Source organism: Cupressus sempervirens, chromosome 11, assembly GCF_028749045.1.
Source record: "Cupressus sempervirens isolate cs-2001-9-10 chromosome 11, ASM2874904v1, whole genome shotgun sequence".
Taxonomy (NCBI): Eukaryota; Viridiplantae; Streptophyta; class Pinopsida; order Cupressales; family Cupressaceae; genus Cupressus; species Cupressus sempervirens.
The window spans coordinates 685,748,939-685,769,690 of NC_143128.1; the positions used below are offsets into that span (position 1 = coordinate 685,748,939).

The 20,752-nt window shown below is 35.9% G+C and overlaps 1 protein-coding gene across 1 annotated transcript in view; it reads right to left on the minus strand.

Moving 5' to 3' along the window:
- LOC149531568 (ycf20-like protein) overlaps positions 1-20,265 on the minus strand; it is a 66,927-nt gene extending 46,662 nt beyond the window's left edge. The window contains exon 1 of the mRNA XM_089810698.1: positions 20,112-20,265. Within this exon, the coding sequence (XP_089666824.1) occupies positions 20,112-20,126 (15 nt within the window). The 5' untranslated portion in view covers positions 20,127-20,265. The remainder of the gene's footprint in view (positions 1-20,111) is intronic.
- Between the last annotated feature and the right edge of the window lie 487 nt (positions 20,266-20,752).

The following is a 20,752-nucleotide window of genomic DNA, read 5'->3' on the forward strand; positions in this document are numbered from 1 at the left end:
GTTATTGCATGTTTTCTACTTCCACTTAGATTTCTTTTCAAGTTGTTGAAGCAAATTTCATTTCAAGTTGTTTAAGTGAGAGTAAAGTAGATGGATAGAGGTACGGTAGCATTGGTAAATGTTTGATAGGGGTCAATACTAGGCCACTAGCATCCTAGTGGCTGGTTGGGAAGCTTTGTGTGGTAAGCTAGTTTATTATTCCTTTGAATCATTGCACCTATGGAAGTGAGGCCGCTGGTCAGCTCTCATTAGGTTCAATCCCCGTCCATTTGCTAACCTTCCATTCATAGGAGTAGGAGTAGAATAGTGAGTAGCTGGGTAGTCGAAGTTTAGGGAAAGAAGTTAAAGTAGGTCGAATATTAGAACACATCCATTCACCTTCCACCACCATCACTTTCCCATCAACATCACCATTGGCAGACACATCCTCCATCATCATTACCATCAACATTATCTGCCACCCACACATTTCACAAACCGAGCCACCATCACCTTCATCCCACCAAAGTCCAAGTCATCCTCGAAAGAATAGCCCAAGGCCGCCTACGTGATTATCAGCAAATCACATCGATAAAACTGAGCGTGTATCCACAAGAGTAAGAAACATTGGAGTTATTCTCATATCCCATGAGCAATAACTTTTCAAGAGAGGAATTGTATGTTTGATATTCCGTATCAAATGTTCAATTGCTAATATGTTATGTAAGTGATACAAAACTCGCATCAACAAGACCAAGTTATGGTCTTCAACTGCTTGAAGACCTCCCATCTCCACTTTTACTTTCAAGACCATGAGATTGAGATTTCTTCCTTTTACACCTACCTCAAGGTTAAGTTCTCTAGACCCCTGAGACTTGCCATACAACACAAGATTAACAAAGGGTTGGGTTTCGTAGCCATATTGGAGAGAGTGTTTTAGACATCACTTTTAGGACACTACGTCCAAGTTCTTCCCCTTGGACTCCTTAGTCAAACCGACCATGTTATATAGCTCCATGGTGTTGGGGCCCTCTTTCCTAGATTATGACTAGACCACGATTGAGTGGGTTTAGACCCTTTCCTTTGGCGAATCATCAAATGTCATCTATCTACTCCCCACAGCATTATTCTTGTTGAGTTTGGGGCCCATCCTTTCAGGCTTGGAGCCATCTTTGATCTGGTCCAATTCCTTCACCGTCTTCGAGGATTTGTGGACTCTTTGATGGTTGCCACAGAGACTCCTACCTAGCTTATTGCTCTTTAGTTGTTGTAACTAGTTCCGACCCTACTACCATGTCTCGTTGTTGGTATATTTAAGCCACTACTTTGCTAGGCTCAATTAGGATTGGGATTGATCATCTCCCTCCCTTTTAGTTTTCACTTGATGTTCTTGCTCACCTCCTCCCCTCTCAATAGGAGTTGAACGGTCATGTTAGACTCAATATTTATAGATAGTATATTATCATGACTTGGAGCAATCCTTCCACTGGGTTGCGTCCAAGGATGGCCTTCTATGTTGAGCACTTCATGGATATTCAAGATGGGATTATAATTCGTCTTGTCTACTTGACTCGACATTGGAGTCACAACCTCCATATCTCTCTAGGCTTCTTTAGAGTCAGCTCCCACCAGCTTTGGATTCAAATTGACCATCATATTGACAATGATGATTGGATTTTTACCTTGGCTGAGGCCAAAACAAAGACTCACTTCATCTTTCGCTATCCCATCTACTACGAGATCAGAAGGAGGTTTCAGTGCCCGTTCAGAGAGTGTAGACCGGATATTGCAATCTCATGATGTTTCTTCCTTAAATGACAAAACTGAAATGCACTGAAAGTAAAAGGTGAAAGGTTGAAAGAAATCTACTGTATACCTAATGACACCAATATCAATGGATAGTACTGCAGTGGACAAATTCTAAAATAACCAAGTTTTGCTTCACCAAGATCAACTACAACTTTGCACAAACCGGTGCAATCTTTTGAGAGTTATGCAAGGATTTTTTATATCATAATGTACATCATAACAAACTATGCACATTTTATGATCAAAGTTTAGCATCCATATAACAAGGGCTTGAGCTAAATTTACATTGCAACTTATAATCAACAAGATGCAAAAAGTATGAACCATGGAAATTCATCAAACACCATTGCATTCTCCATTGAAATCGAAGCACTTTATCTAATAACTCGGAAATTGGAAGAACACCATGCAACAAGTTGAAATAAACATTGAGTCCACCATATCTTCAACGGAATCAGTTTTTAATTTCTCCAAGTTTTACAACAATGTCTTTTCCTTCTACTAACCTACCACCCTAACGAGCACAAGCTCTTTACTTCGAACGAGATTAGTATGAGCCAACTATCTATCTATGTATCTATTAGTTACAAAATGAGAAGTTAGGGACTTTTATAGAGCTCCTTCTACAAGTAAGCAGCCAAGATTGACTTGAAATCAAGGGCACGAATTACCATGTCAGCATATTGGGTACCATGTAGATTTTGGTAAATAATTATGAGCAACATTTTCTAATTGCATTTTGCGACCAAGGTCCTAACTTTGACTAACTCTTTTGAACTATCTCTCCTAGATCAATTTCTTTCTTCCATGTACTTGATTGGGAATTCACCTTCTCAAAATGGGTTGGACTCTGTGTCAATGATTTTGTCATTCTGAAACTTCTCACGTAGAACTACATTACTATGTCTTACATTTCAGGAGGAAATTCAAGATGTTACATTCTTTCTACATTTGTTCTTTAACATTGAATGCATTGAACTAGAATTCTGGAATTTGAATGCCTTAAACTAGATTTCCCATTTTGTCCTTTTACTTCTTTACTCTAGATTTCTTCATCTTGGATCTTTCTTACACTAATGGCTTTCACCTTCTAGCTTGTCGAGAATGTGACATTATATCAAGATATCTCCTTGGGAACTTCAGTCTTACATCTTTATTCATTTCTCTTCCATGGATGCATTTGAGATTTGGAGATGGGCTTTTAACACTTGGCCAATTTTTCAATGTTTCTATTCAATCTCAGTCTTGGGTGTACTTGAAATATGGGAAGGAATTCCATACAACCTAAGTTGCCGATTTGCGGTTCGGTTCCGAGTTCGGGTTCAAGAACCGGTTCGCTGGTTCGACAAAATTTTGAAAAGGGGTTTGGGTTCGTTTGGGTTCGTTAGTACAAAAACATGTAAAAAAATATTTATTTTTTTTAAATATATATATATACATCTTTACGAAGCATGAGTTAGAATTAGAATGTAGCATAGTAGCATAAACAAATTTGAACAACAAAAAACTTTAAAACAGCATAAACAATATAGTAGCAAACCACAGTGATCATTGGAACCCCTAGCGACTAGATCTCTTCCCTTTCATTTAAAAAATTCATAACTGTATCTGATTAGTTTATGCAGATCAAAAGTAAGTTTTAATAAAAATTTCTTCTTTTCATAAATTTATTTACCAAACTCTTATTATGATTAACATAATCGATTGAACGTGGTTAAAAACTAATTAGATCTAGCTTGCAGAAGGTAAATCCCTTTGACCAGCTGAATATTCTTCAATCTCTTTGGGCACAATCTCCCAAGCACTGATCAACAATAGTAAACTGGAAAAAGACCATTCATGGAGGCCTCTGGATAACACAGTCTGACGTCCCATATTCAATATTCTTTAATACAATTTTTAATATACCTAGAGGAGAAATAATCAGCCAAACAGTGATAGACAATGTGGTAAGTAGCTGCCCCACCTGACCATATTCATGTGACCGTAACTTTCTTCTGCAGGGCAACATTTCCCAATAAAACGTTGTTTATTGTTTAGTGTTTGAAAAATTCATATTGCTACTCAAATAGGCCCTGAAATTCCTCGAAATTGGTCATGGTGGTCGCCACATGTTGAGCATCTTCTCTTGTGGGTGTCTCAAATTTAGTAGCATTTTGATTCAAATAGAAAGTGTTTTACAGCTAGGGATTACTCAACACTAAAAAACTGTGGCATTGTAATGCCTACCAACCCAGACCCAAGATGTATCAACATAAATTAAATTAAAACATGCTGTAATGTGGAAAATTTATGTGGTTCTCCTGGGTTCGAACCCTGGTCTGAAATTTTATATGTGGTTCTCTTGGGTTCGAACCCTGGTTCGAACTAGATCGAACCAAGCCTCCAAAAACGAAACCAGGTTGAACCGGCCCAGAACCACGAACCGGTTCGAACTGGTACGTGGTCCGAAGGGGGGGGGGGAGGTACCCGTGCAACTTAGCATACAACCAAATTTCAATCATCCCTTGCAACTTCTAATTCCATACAACCAAATTTTAATCATCCCTTGCAACTTCTTTCTTGAGCGCACATTTGACGTGAATGCAGATTTTGATCACTTTGAAGAATTCCTATTAATAGGAAAAATAGCACCATTAAGCACATACAAGACACAATGACAGACTCTTGGACTTTTTGAAAATTCCATGATCATTGTGGAATGGTGCTCTAGAGCACATTTGAGACATGGAGAGCAATTTTTTGAACTTTGACAAATGAAGAATCCACACATTTGGTGCAAAAGAGATAGGGATGTGAATTTTCACTTTTTGAAAAAATTCCTTGGCACTAGAGAATGAATGCTTATGATCTTTGTCAAGGCATGTGGAGGGAAAGTTCTACTTGATCAATTTTTAACTATCTCCATGTACCTCTTGATCAAGACAGCCATTTTTGACATTTCCATTTGCCTTCTCTATCTTGGGTACATTTGAGAGGGTGTCATGGAATTTTCCAAGACTTGGCCATTTTTTACTCTTTTCTACTTTTTCCAACGTAAGTGCACATGAGGAGTCCTGGAATTTTCAAACACTTAAGCCAATTTTTGAGTGTCTGCCATCTTGAGTGCATTTTAGCCATAGTGGAGGACTTTCCTTGTGAGGCAAAATTCCTTGGTACCTTGGAATTGTCCCTCTTGGGCACAAATTGGGCATGGAGAAGGAATTTTGGAAATTTGGAAAAAAAATCCTTAACACTAGTGAATCTCCTTCCTTGCACTAATTGAAGGTAGAGGAGGATTTTCTCCAGACTTAATGAAATTTCAATGTCTGCATGCCTCTTTCCTCTTTTGGACATTTGAAAAAGGATCAATAGCTCCCTCACACTTAGCCAAATTTGGATCATCTGCCTCAGTTGCTCACTCTTCCTTTAGAACTGGATACCCTCTGCTTGTTCCTCTCTTAGTGCACATCAGTTGCCAGAAATAGACCTACCAAAAATAAATATACTATTTGATTTTTCAAACACAAGATTAGAACAATCTGGAACATAGTGAGATTTACTGAAAATAGTAAGCAGTTCCAAACTCAAAATTAGGCCAATCTAGGAGAAGTGAAACTTACTAAAAACAGAAGCTTCCAAAACTAAAATGTTCATCAAAAACAGTTAACAATTTACTAGCAAGCCCTTCGAAAAATGAGATGTCCTTTTCTTACCTAACGAAACTCACTATTTCCCACTAAACTTCCTTTCTCAAAGCCAAAAGCACATGACACCCAATTCCAATGTATTTCAAGGGTCAAGAGATGACACTAATTGCAAAAAGACTTGCCTTACTTGGCAAAAAAAAGGGGTCCCCATTTGCAATGGGGCAATGTGTGAAAAGGTCACAAAAAGACCAAGTGCATCCACATCAAACCCAACCTCATAATAATTCTGAAAAGCATGGTCAGGTGCATCAACATGAGTCTAGCTTTGTATTTTCATGAAACAGAGAAGATTGCCTAAGAAAAAACCAGAAGCTCAGATTTATATAAGACCAAAATATGGGGGCAAAATTATGTATGCAGACTTGGATGCACAATAAAGAGCAACTAAAATATAATGAAGCTAACAGCAAAGTAGATTACAAAATCTAACAAATGGTTCATCAGATTTTTAAAAACAATGGCAAACTCAAATAATTGTGCTCGAGTGTGCAACAAATTTTATGTAACTTTTTAAGTACTCTAAAATACATATTACCATGATGTATCATATTGTACATTTTGAATCATCTTGTAGCCCTCTTACCTGACTTTGGTGATAATATGGAATAGTTATACTCAGCTACAGAGGGACTTCTAAGATTGGTATCATGAGCTTTATTGGGTATATAGAGAGATTTTGAATCTTAGAAGAGTGTAACCTCTAGCAAAGGTTTTTTTTATTTTTCTTTTCTAGTTTGCTCCAGTGATAACTCGTCGTATTTTAGTTTTTTCATTTAATACTAGATCAACCCTTGTTTGCACTTGCAGTGTTCCATTGGGAAGTGTTCCCCCCAAAACAACTTGCATCCCCTGTAGGAGGATGTTCCTGAGACTTGGGGACTTGGGGGAAACATCACCCCACAGAACCACCACCTGCCACCTCTTCCGAGGATGCCCTAGGTTGCCTTCTATGTAGCACATGCCATTGCATACTAAATGAAATCTTTCACTTCAAATAATTAGTTTTCCTTCATTGGATACTTGTAGAGATGTTATATTGCAGATTTTGCCTTGAAGATTTCAATTCACTTCAATTTGTATATTAGTGCCACCCCATTCACTTCTACATCGTTGTCCCCCTGTCATCCCCTTGCCCTTCCCAAATTCAGGCCCTTGGCACCCCCATCTCCAAAACCCATCCCAATGTCCCCCCATAAGGAAACTCTGTGGAACCCTGGTTTGCAGTAATTGCGACTTGTTTGTCATATGGCATTCCAATTAACAGATTTTGACACATTAATTTAGTTTTGTGCAGGTTTCAATGCTTAAGTTTTTCTTTTTTAATAAATATTTAGAAAGAGTGATGAGATCAAAACCAAGTAATTTTTCATTCAAAACACCAGTCAAGTTTCAACATCACCGAAATGGATCAATTCCCAGTGCAATTATCTACAATTCTATCTCCTAAATATATAGACACTCAATGCATATACGATATACCTATGAATAAATTTGAAAATTACAGCTTATGTCTGTTTAAGCAAAACCATTAATAATAATAATCACTTTGCAAACTGTTAAACATAGGAAACCGAAAAGCAAAGATGAGAAAGAGGCCATATGGAAAATAGCAACAGGTATAGTACCACAAAAAGGTGTGATACTAACAAGAGGAGCTTCATGGTTAAAATCTCCACAAGCAAATTATTAAGAAATGCTGTTCTAAAAAGAAGTGAAAAAATAAGAGGTCTGAACAAGGTGTGAGCAATTTACAAATCTACAAATCTGCAGTCATGCTAAGGATCCACATGCATAATGTTAGAATAAGCCACATTCCACCAACAAAATGGAAATAGATTAATAACATAATAAGCATAGCTAAACTGAAAAAAAATGTTATTTGTTTTATTTTCAAAGAACTATAATATTTGAAACTTTCCATACATGCTTACACATTATATATACAGGTTCATTTGCATATCATTTTCCCTAATAAAATTAAACCAAAGTAAGAAAATCCTGTTATTGAAAGCCATCCAAAGCTATAAAAAAAAATCATCAGCAAAACACTAAATATATAACTCCCATGCATATCTCTTTTCGTAATAAGTTTTAATTCACACTATTGCATTAAAAGCCCTTCTTGGGAATGCATTACCCATAAACTAGAATACTCAACCTCAATTAATCAGAGAGGTTAACACATACATTTTAGAACTTTGCATTTGATGTTGAATCTGATGCCAAAGACTTCTAACACTCCTAGAGAACATCTTGAGCTTGGAATGCCTAAGTGAAATACTAAACGATACAATAAGATCCTACGGTTAATATTAGTCAACAAATACAACTGATTTCATGATTATTAACCTCTGAATCAAGGCCTGAACAAAAAACTCTTTCATAAAACTAAGATGATAACAAAGATTGTGAAAACCAAAAGATACCCCTTTGGGAAACAAGAAAAATTCTCCTAAAGAAATCTATCAATATCTGTATCACATGCTCACTTTTAGCAGGCCAGAAAATAAATGTACAGTTTACAAGCATTAAAGCTGCAACAAATACAGTTTCAATTTTAATTTCCAGACAAACGATGGAAGGAAGTATTGCGATGAGGCTAAACTATTAGAAGAAAAAGTTTCCAGCCAACATAGAAACAGCAAACTCTAAATCAAATAAAAAAACATTGGAAAGAGATGAGATGTTTGTTAACTCCAAAACAGTATGGAAGAATAGCTTCTGACAGAACTTCAAAACCTACCAGATTGTCATCTCAACCATAGTTCAAAATCTCATCCTCAGCCACTTATCAGTGAGGCAAGAAAAAAAAATTCTCGGCAAATATTGCAGATAAATCGATAACCTCTCGGGAAAATATCAGAAATTTTTTAAATGACTTAAATTTAATTTAAAATGCATAGTAGATGCATCTAATGAGTCAATAAATGAGTAAACAAACCAAACAAGCTCATCTAGATATATATAAATGCAATAAGCAAGGTCACCGGGAAACGGGGAGACTTCGAGGTCTCCGACACTGGTACTGGTACCGATACGGCAATTTTTCAAATAGGAGACAGGGGTACTTGGAGACGGCAATTTCAAAAAAAAAAAAAATTAACAGTTTAAAGAGTCTAATACTAAAAGTAAATACAAAATTTGAAAATAGTAATACTGTAAGACTAAAGTAAATAATAATACTAATGTCACATTAAAAATTAAAATAGACTCATAGAGTCAAAGATTTCAAAACTCACATGATCACAATATTGTATCTCATTGACATATTTGTTTTTCGAATATTGCATATGATCACCATCATATCAGATTGATAATCGCTGAGATTATCATTACATATTCAAATTTTAAATTCAAAAAAATATAGTTTGATGCTGAATTGCCGATATGCAAACAAAAATGAACATTTTGTACAATAAACAAAAAACAGAAATATATCTAGTATTAGTATGTCGATGGTACTATCATCTACTCCACAAGGTTGTGATCATCCATCTCAAGGTCTTCAGCTATCATGCTCTCCAAAAAATCATCTCTCCAAAAATATATATTAAATGATTTAATCATTTAAATTGTTGAATAAACATAATTTTTTAAAAGTGTTTCTAATGTTTTTAAAGTTATTAATTTATTCAATAAAATATTTTAAATGATTTAATCATTTAAATTGTCGGTGGTCTTAATTTTTGTATTAAAAACATTAAAATGAGGGCTAAAATATATAAAATTATTTAATATTATATTTTACATTTATATTTTACCAAGAGACTTCGGGGAAACTTCACTTTTTGGATTAGGAGACAGGGAGACTTCAGGAGACTCCGTCATGAAGTCTCCAACCTTTTTTGAGGTCTCCAGAGACACGAAAAGTCTCTGAGACGCGTCTCAGTCTCCGAGACGTGACTTTTAGGATGGAGACAGGTCTCCCGGTAACCATGGCAATAAGTAACAAAACTACATCCTCATGTGGAATGTCGATGTAGTCAGAGACTCTGAACTCTAAAGCAAACTACATATAGCAAATTGGCTTACTGAAGCCATCTTTTTATTTTGGCAAGTCCAAAGCCAACTTTGATCCCTATCACCAAATTGGTGTGGTAAATGGAAAGAATACAAGCACAAAGTGGTAACTAAAGACTTTTGGGCCAATTCAGCTGAGATGAATATGAGATGAGGAGAATGTAGTAAAGAATATTTGTAAACTTAATCAGGATATCTGAACTTTTCCCTACACCTGATCAACTATAAGATGATGGAGATTGTACCCAACCATACTATGAAGAAGAGAAAGATGAAGATCTTCCTCCAATAAAATGGTCTAGTTCTGAAACTTACAGATTTGACAACATTGATGAAGCTAGTTACCAAGGATACCAATTGGTGGGTAGATCAGAAAATTCACAAACTGATGGAAAAGAATATTGCTTTATTGTTTGATGGGCAACATGAAAGCACGTTCTTCCAATGATGATGAAGCAACCCACAGTGCTGAGAAACCTGAAGGCTGAAAGTATAAAAGAAAAGATACAGCAAAAACTTCAGCAAGATCAAGAAGAAAAAAGGTTGCAAACGAGAAAAAGAAATCAAATTAGGCTCAATCTTCAATTTGCAGTTCATCCATAAAGGACATTGATTTTATAAATCAAAACAAAATATTAATTTGCTGAAGACAAACCACAAGTGGAAATGAAAATTTCTCCTCCAATTCATGAATAGAATGCAGAACCTATTGAGTACTAAATCCACGAAGAGAAAACAGTAAGTTCTCAGCACAAGTTACATCACCAACTTCTCGGTGAGGAGTTTCAAACTTCTAGGCTCTATTTTCTCGTGCGAAAACTATGTGTTTTCTCGCGATCTCTAACTTCTCGCGAGAAGCCAGTTTATCGCCTATTTATCTGCATGATTTTGATCTATGATCTCAACCACAGATGGCAAACTTGTCAATGCCAATAAATTATTCCCAAGAAAAATTGCAGACTAAACAAGCAAAGGTTTTACTAAAAAACTCACCGATTAGTAGGCAAGTTTTAAAAAAAAATCTCACCTGCATTTTATTGGCAGCGTTGAAATGAAAAACAGCACAGTTAGCTTTCATTTCTTGTTTGAAACGACTTGAGTGAAGAGAGGAGGAAAGTGGGCTTCCAAGCCCTTGCTAGGTGAGTGCAAAGTATTGGAAGGAGATTTGAGTGGATTTAAGGAAGATTTCAACCTGTTTTTCAAGAAAAATCACATTCCCAGGTAGGTTTGCTGAGTTTGTTTTTATGTTTTTTAAAAACATTTGATTCTTTTTTCATTGCATTTAAATGAATACAAAATCATTCCTAAGTAGTTAGAAATGTTTTTGAATCATTAGCAGAAGATTTGACACTATTTTGACAAGTTTTATTAAATCTATCACTATTTGTTTGAAGAATATCTAGTTTTTAATAAATATCAAACCCTAGCTGTTTGTTTAGTTTTTTTTTCTTAACTTTGAATGATGTCTAAAAATATTGAAAGTAATTTAGATAGTTTCCTACGTTGTTTAATTATTTTTCTTAAATGTTTATTTTTTGTTTTTAATTTCTATGCGTAGTAGGGCAGCAGTTAACCATTAAATTGGCATGGCAAAATCAGAGGAAGTGTGGCCACTAACACCATGTCCTTCTGGATTTATAAGCACCCGATCTAAAAATGCTAGATATAAGGCATGGAGGTATGCCTATGAAGCACCGCCTAGGAAGGTGATTTGCATAAGATGTGAGTAATTCCTAGAGGCATAAACCACCTCAAATACCAACTTGCAAGCATTAGGAAGCATAATACAAATCCATGTGACAAAGGTACAAAAGAGATTAAAAAACTTGTTACATGCCCTACATGCAAACAAGGAAGAGAAAAAATTGCAAAGGGAGAGAGGAAGATTATCTATGAGGGCAGCTATAGCTGAAACTCAAGATGCTCCTATTGACACTAAAGAAGAAGAAGAAGCACTTGAGTGCATAGTGGGCTCTCTTCATGGCCTGCACATCTGCAAACAAAGTGCCTCCTATTTACAACTTCTTCTTCCTCTAGTAGTCTGGTTCTTCACCACCATCAGCATCAGGAATAGGCAAATATTTTGTGCCCAAGAACACACCTAGAGCACAACCATCATTAGAGGCCGCTGGATGGAACAAGGAGGCACATGAGAAAACTGATATTGCATGTGTTGATTTTTAGTATTTCAAAATCTCCCATTACATGTGGTTGAGAGAGATCCTATTGGCTAAATTTTGGTGACCGCAACAATAGTTTTCAAAAAAGGGTACAAGGCCCCTTCTAGCAAGGATTTGGGTGGGAGGAAAGTAAATAATCAAAATCCACTTGAGTTCAATTTTAAATTTTAATTGTTCTTTCTTGTTTATTAAATCAAAATTGTGTACTAAAACTTGATTTTGTAGGTTGCTCGTAAATGCAATTAATAGGGCAAGAGCGATGGTGGGGAAGAGTGAAATATCCCCAGCAGGTATTTTTGACTCTTTAAGCACCAAAACTTAAAACTTTAAGAGTTAGACATTCCGTTAAACAATTAGTTGACTAGCTCAGATACCACTGAAATGACCCTAGCTATAAAGTGATACTAAATTACACTCAAAACTGAGCTAAAACAATTTGAAATAACACTGTAAAGTGAAAATGCCTCAACTCAAAGAAAATGGTTAACATACAAAATGGAAACGCCAATAGCAAAATAGACTACAATTACACAGAGACGACTAGCTTGCAAGGTTTCTTAAAATTGCTTCCGCTCTCTGCTCTATCCTGGGCAGAGCCCACTCATGCTGAATTATATCTAGACCGTCTTTCTCTGCGCCAAGAGTCTTGGATGGATCAACCCCAAATCCTCCACTCATTTGCATCATTCGCTGCGTATCGTCTAGGGCATTTTCTTCTCCTAGGATCAAGCTAAACAGTCCCCTCAGACCAAAGAGGTTTAAAAAGTACCATGAACGACTGCTCACATAGCTGACATCCACTGTGCTCAAATCAATTCCATTTTGTAACATAGATCGAAAACGCTGAGTTAATGGAAAAGGTATCTTTGCTGAGTTTGTCTAAATCTTGATGCCAATCAAACTCCTTTCAAATATTTCAAGAATCAGATAAAAGGTCAGATGTAACAGTCACATCCTTTTCACTTATCAGCTGTTCTTTGTTGTGTTTGATTATTTGATCTCTCGCCTTTTCCTACCACTCCGCCAAACTCGTGCAATGCGGCACCCAAACTAAATGGTTATTGTTGCCTACCTAAAAAGACCGCCTCTGTTATACCTGAAGAGGGAATACTGATTTCCTGATCTTCTGAGCTGCCAACGGATCTGCGTCTTCTGGGTACAATTATGCCGAGTCAATTCTCCTGTGCGGATTTATTTGCAACCATAGTCCCACATTTGATCACTCTCACATATGATCACCAGCAGGGATGTTACGCCTCCGTGGTGAATCAAATTTCAACAAGTGATAACTGATATGAATGGCTTCATTTGGATCAGGGCTCGAACTTGGACCCGCATGGCATTAAGTCGTATTCAAACATATTTTCTCCGTCTTCGATTTCTGGAAATGAACGGCCATAAAAAACACACTCCGCATATATATTCTTAACTTTCCCAGCCCGATCCTGGTTTCGGGTTGCGTCCACTCTTAGGGTGAATCGATACCCATAAGAACTCCGATCTTCCTCTACAACTAATCACTCTTCTGTTGTCGGCTAATAACAAATCGCCCCTTCCTTATGCTCGAACCAAGTCTGTTGAGAACGGGTAAGTCCAGGTAATGACTTCTGGCCCTGTCTAGAAAATTTCTTGATCAATGATGCGCTACCATTAATTCCTCCAAAATTTTAGTCTTAAGCCACAGATTCTGCCCCTGATGAAATGACTGTAACGTCACCTCCAATCTGCAATAATTCAGATGATATTTCACACCCTCAAAATTGCGTACCTATTGAGAGTTATCGTTCTCAATGGCCAGTTGTGACAATTGTAGAAACCCTAGGTTCCACAATGCACCTGTGATTGAATCACAATCTGAAAATCAAAGAAAGATAATCAACTGCCTGATTCGAATGGAGCCCCGGGGTGCCTATTTATTCTTTTCCCTCCATCCTCTCCAGAGACTTCTAGAACATTTTTGATCTTATCCCTCAAGTGACTTTATTAAATATTTTTATAATCCAAGTCACTTTATTACATATAAAGTTATTTATTTATTTAATTAAAATAATTAATTAGTCGTCCTTGGACAACCAGTATTAATTAAATTGAACTGTCACCAAAAAATTGGGGACATGACAAAGAGCGGAGTAAATATGGCTGCACCATTCTTTCTTATGGGTGGATAGATGGAAAAAACCGAACCATTTGCAAGGATAATGCAGTGTTTTAGAAATCGGTCGATGCCTCCAACAAGGTGAAAAATGCACAGATGTTGGCATTAATATTGGAGAACGTTGTCATGGAGGTGGGAGTAGAGAATGTGGTGCAAATCATCAAAGATAATGCCGCAGCATGTGGCAGTAGATAATTTTATATTGCATATGATTATCATTAAATATTAATAAGTGATATTTAATTTAGTTCTGATGTAAAATATGGAAACTATTTATTGAATTTTTACTAAAATGCCAGGTAAAATCCACCAAGAGCACCCCATTCTTTTTTGGACACCTTGTGCAGCACATGCACTCGACCTTCTTTTGGAGGACATAGGAAAACTTGATTGGGTGACTCCAATTGTGGAAGATGCAAGGCGGATCACAAAGTATATCTACAATCACCCTTGTGTTCTAAATTTGAATAGACAATTCACTAAAGAGAGAGATTTGGTGAGACCCAATGTCACAAGGTTTGCAAACAGTTTTCTTGATGTTGCAAACTATTATTGGTACATTGTCTTCTTTAAAACAAATGTTTGTGAGTCAACCGTGACTTGACTCAACGTATTCAAAGAAGCCTAAAGGAAAGGTTGTCGAGTGCATAGTCTTTGACAAAAAAAGTTGGACGAGGCTTTTGAGATTGTAAAGGTAACTTCAAAACTTTAATTTTTAATATTGTTGATTCAAGTCTCTCATTATTAATTTGCAACTTATTTAGTCAATAGCTTGATTAATTGATCTTTTTGTAAACTAATTTGTATTTTTCAAATTTCAATTGTAGGTGTATGAGACCGTGGTTAGAGTTTTGTGTTTTTTTATGGGGATCAACCCCCAATGGGTTATCTTTATGAGGCCGAGGATAGGGCCAAAGAGTCTATAAAAATTACTACAAAGGGGATAAATTCAAATTTCATTCCATTTGGGAAGTTATTGTTAAGAGGTGGAACAGTTAACTCCATGTACCCACTCATATGGTAGGGTACTTCCTCAGGCCCCATTCCAGGTACGATTATTCTTCTTCAAATTTTACTAAGACTTGATTTCACTTAGTTATTATTCGTTGTGATTTCACTTTTTTTCGTTTCAGGCATGATGATTCCTTTTCAAACCATAATGGAGAGGTCATGTGTTACATCCCAAAATTTTGACCTAATTTAAATTTATTTATAGCCGTTGAATTGAATAGGTTTTCTTTCATAATCATGTGAAAAGGGTAGTTAAATATATCCATTTTATTCATTATGTAAATTGTTTAATGATGATGGTCATTATCCATTGTTTGTCATATAATGATTAGCAATTACTTGGTTTCGGAATTATGGTTAATAATTAAATTCCTTCTATACATTAAATGTTATTATGGATTTATCATGGAACTTGTTATTATTGTGGAAAATGTTGCATGGGTGGTTGCAGGAGAAGATGAAGGGGAGAAGCATTGCTAAACGGGATTAATGGAATGGGATACTAACTTAGTCCAATTATCGGGTCGATAGGTATGACCTTTAATTATCTTGGTAAAGACCTAGCGACTTGAACATCAGGATACAATCAATGGACACACATGAGCTATTAAATAAACATTTAAAATTTTAGATTTTTTTTTTTTAATTAATTAAAAATAATGTGTACCTCAAATGGCTTTTGATTGACTTTTTCACCACATCATTATAATGTATATTTATGTACGTGCACATAGATATAGAAATAAAGGTGACACCATAATATTATTTTTATACAAGATTCTATCTAATACATACATTTAAATACATGTACAAAAAGATAAAATAATCTTCCAAATAAAGCATGTATTTAGATATACATAATAATAGATATGACCTTTGTTTACCGTACAGGTAAAGTAAATGAACGCACACAGAAAGTAACAGCAGAACAGTAGCATAATATTCGCAATAGTAAGTGAATGATTTACAACGATCCCAGACGGGATATAAATACTACTGCCGAACCTTCTCGAAGGAGTCCGTCGGCCACAATTATTCTATCCGTTACAAACTATTTACCGCCGGACCGTCGGCTACAGGAACACCGCCGGACCGTCGGCTACAGGAACACCGCCGGACTGTCGGCTACAGAAACACCGCCGGAACCATCCAGTTGGCTAACAACCTTGAATAAAATAAATAATATGATGCCATCTCATATATACATCTACGTGCAAGTAGATAAATATATTGTAAATTATCCTTGATTTATAACCTTCAAATCTTTTTTCCATATTTATTCAATTTCTTGCTAGAAACCAAAATGCACATTTGGCATTTGATATCGATGAAGCAAGAAGACAAATCTTTAAAAATTGTTCATGAGTTACAGCTTGCTCCTTCGAATGCCTTTATTTATGAAGCCATAAGAAACCATAGGACACAATGATTTGTATTTCTCCTCCTTCACGATTTTGAACTCTGATATTACGGTCACATTTTTCCCTCTAAATATTCTTGCTTGCTGAAAGTCGCGATTGGAAAACACTCTAAGCCTTGGCATTCAGAATTTCTGCCGTAAAGAAACTGGTTGATAGCGTCCAGCCAAGGTTCAATTATCTTCAAGACTTACCAGGTTATGTGGTCGGCTTCCATATCAGATTGATGCATATTTTTCTACTACTACATTTGTGTTTACAACAGTAAGATATAATTCCATAAAATACCGTACAATCATCCTTGTTTGATATCGTTGAATAGTTTCTTTGTGAGTCTTCCCATGTGGAGTCAAGACCAATTGATCATGATGTGTTGTTACATCTTTTTCTTTTTATTGCTATGTACCAAAATCGAATGGTATTTTTTTTTCTGCGAGCCTTAAGATTATTTTCCTCAAGTAATATAAGTTGTGATATATTAAAACATGGAATATAATTATACCAGCTGAAGGTCAGCAAAATGAGTTGGTTAAACTCTACGAATTAAACACCTGGAACTTACCCAGCTGAATGGCCATGGAAGAGGTGAAGAGGTGAGAAAGAAATCTGCAATTAACATGGAAGCGAAATCAGATGTGACATAACAAACAAATAAATATTTTTAAAAAGGGAAAATCGTTTAATAGCTCATGCATGTTCATACTTATTGTTCCCCTGTTGTCAAGTTGAGTAGTGGTGATCGAGTCATTGAACCCATCCAAAAACCTTGGTCAAGGTCGTTAAAGGTATGTTTGACATCTATGATCACTTGATGTCAGTAGTGCCAGTTATTTAGACAAATCCGTCCATAACTGTGTGGACATTCTAAACACCGGAATGCTCAGGTGGCTAGACTAGAAGTATCTCAAGCCTGATCTCAGGGTAGGGAGGGCCTTTCTATTCAATAGATTGTGTGGGGATGAATATGGACTGAGGTTGGGAGGTTAAGCCTAAGCCAATGCTTCTCCTCTTACCGAAAGTCAAAGCTTGCACAACTAACTAAAGACTCACCAGTTACTTCTTGTATGTTCCTCTTTCTATTTCATGTTATGCATTTACTTTACTTGTATGCAAGGAAAGGTACTTAATTGTTATTTCCGTTATTTCAGTTGATCGTTATTACAGTTATTTCAGTTAATCGTTATTTCAGTTGATCGTTATTACAGTTATTTCAGTTAATCGTTATTCCAGTTGATCGTTATTACAGTTATTTCAATTAATCGTTATTTCAGTTGATCGTTATTACAGTTATTTCAGTTAATGTCTCATGAAAAAGATTCAAGATATTTTGTTTTGATGGTTAGTTGAGGAAAACTCTTTCATTCCTATGTGAAACCAGATATTAGTTCTCCTTTATTTTGTTATGAAAATCTATTTGTTACATCATGGAGGGCCTCTCTATATGTATTCAAAGGATGATAGTCGATGTTGCAGAGAGAGACCTTGTTGTCTCTAAACAACAAATCTATGTGGAATCAAAGAGTAAATTATTCTCTCATGAGCTGGAAAAGAGAGCAAGAAGCACTCAAACCCCAAGTAAAACATTTGCAATTTTGCCATTTGATCAATTATGTTTTCGCTTTTCTCTTTGCTTTCTAACTTCTCAATGTTTTATTTTGTAGATGCCTAATGGAAAAATTGGGGTGGATATGCCGTAATCTAAAGCAATTTGCTCTTCGAATCTTTTGTCATCATTATAGTTCATCCCATTGTGAGCGCAACTGGAGCTTATTTGAGTCCATCCTCACAAAGAAGAGAAACAAGTTAGCCCAAAAATGTCTCCATAACCTTGTTTATGTGCAATATAATCTTAAGTTGTGCGTAAAAAAGGCACAGGAAGCACCAACTGGTCCAACTGATTTGGACGATATATATCCTTACTGTGATTGGACGTACAGGAGCAGCCTCCATTGTTTACAAGGGATGACATCACTAATTTGGAAAGGCAGGCCATGAAGAAGGAGGGGGTGGATTAGATTTCACATTGTATGACATTGAAGAGGAGGACAATGAGGAGTCATTACCAATGCCAAGAGAAGATACATCTAGGATGTAGAGCAAGCCACACACATCACAAAGATACCGAGTGAGGAGGCACAATTGCACCCAGCGCAGACTTCTATTTCCAAGACTAGACCCTCTAGTTTCTCTCCCTTACTTTCTAGTAGCACTGGAAGGAGGAAGATGTGATTGTCGTGATGTATTTCCTTCTAGTTTTATAGAAACTATTTACTATTTTGCTTCCAATCATCAGCATTCCACATAAGAATGCGATTTCACTTTGCATTTATATATATATAGAACCTTAGCTTGTTTCTTCTATATTCTCATTTATTAACTCATTGGATGCATCCTCTCATTGAATTTTGCAAAAAAATGCATTTCTAATTAAATTTAAGCTATTTTTAAGTGGTAAGTAGGAGATAGTACTATCACTATTTTTTAGGTTCCCGAGTTTTTTCAAAAGCTGCTCGAGTTTTTCAGACTTGGTGAGTTTTTGCCGAGACCAGTTTTCCAACTATGATCTCAACCACAGAAGTGAAAAAGGAGAAACGCATGATTAGATACAAATCACCATTGTCCTAATTATTTCCCCTGAAAATCACCAATTTTCACCGAAATTGTGGTCAACAATTTTGATTGTTTATTTGGCATGTACTTGTGTTTAAATTGAAATTAAAATGGGAAAACATATGACATGGATTTTCATCAGCTGCCTGGGGATTAATCCTAAGCTTAGCATTTGCTAGCAACATATCAAACAAATATTATAATGATTTTTAACATCAGGTTTTGCATGAGGCGGCAACTGAGGCTTTTTTTAATGCACCAATAATTTTGGAACTGTATGGCCGTGCTGAATTTTAACAACTAGTTGATATAAGTTGCATAAAGTCATTACCATAACAGGCTTCATGTAAACTGTTGCAATTATTTCATTAATTACTACTTGGTAACACATATACATTTTGTTAGCATTTAGACTTTAGCCGGTATACAACTTTATTTCAAGATAAGGATCTATTTCGTAAAATTAACGCCATTTTTTATTGTTTAACCTTTCTAGGCAGACTCTGTAAAAGCAGAGATTAACAATAACAATAGTTTTGGCTGTACAAATTATATGTTTTTTATTGCAATTCGATAATTCCTTGTGATAAAACTTCTTGGGCAATTCTCTTCCACTTCTTTACAATATTGCAAGCAGGTCTTTCGTTAATGGTAAATGTTGGTTCATTTTTATTCATTAGTTTCTTTTCTTTGCGTTTACAGTTTCACCTTCTATTTTCAATCTATATTATTTTAGTTATTTACATTAAGAAACAAAAGCTCAATCTTTAAGACATCATATAAGTTTAGCATTGTATGCTTTCCGTGTAGTACCTAGGAATCACTGTGATGTTCGGTTTAATCGTGAAGTTTATGCGTCAAATCTATCTTAAGTCTGTACGACCCTGCAAGAAAAGCTTCGACCAGTAATTTCCCCAAAACCGCCCACATTTTTGAAAGTCCTAGATTCCGTTCGCTTAAAAACCCTACTTCCACGTTTGCCATTGCACAGCTAGAAGATATAAGGAACCAAAACAGAACCAGAAATATCGGATAATCTTTCAGCATGATGAATGGAGAGCTAATTAGAACCATTCAGTGCCTTAACTCTATTGTTTAATACACGGGCATCTCCACTCTATGGTTTTTGAGCTCGGTAGATTTTCTTTTCGAAATTTCACTGTAAGTGTTTGGTGTGGGGGGCGACGAAGCAGGCTGTAAGAGAGAATAAAATCGTGTGTGATGAATTACAAAACATTACCTGTACGTCTGTCATCACCAATGCACAACGCCCATGATTTCCGCCCTTCGATCGTTCGTCAGCGATCCAATGAGTTTGGGCGTGAATGAACAAGTGGACGGGACTGCTGATTAGCTGAGTTGCCTTTGGAGTTAATTTGGGCAAAGTCTACGCTACAATGACCCATTGATTGTAATTATGAATTAATTAAAAATTAACACTAGCAATTGCACTAGAAAGAGGTTCAAGGGGTGCGCCCATAGAAAAAAAAAAAATTTAATATGTAAAATTAAATGAAAGATTTCAAATTACTATTGAATTATTTTTATATACAATAGAGTCATATACATATGACTAAACTATTTAGAAGTTGAGACATTGTACAACTTTAATAATATATTTAATCTATAATATTTTAATTCTTGAATTGTAATTTTTTAAAATATTTTTGTTGGTTTTCATTTTCATATAATTTTGTATGCATGGAGGAAATGCTTCAACTAGTCATACATTACTTACAAAGATGAAGCATATGGAAAATGCTTCTAGTGAAAATGGAAAAAAATGGAAAAAGAAAAAGACGAAATTGAGAACCCGAAGCTACAAATGACAGAGATAAAGTATATGGAAAATGCTCATACTGAGAATAGGGGAAAACAAGA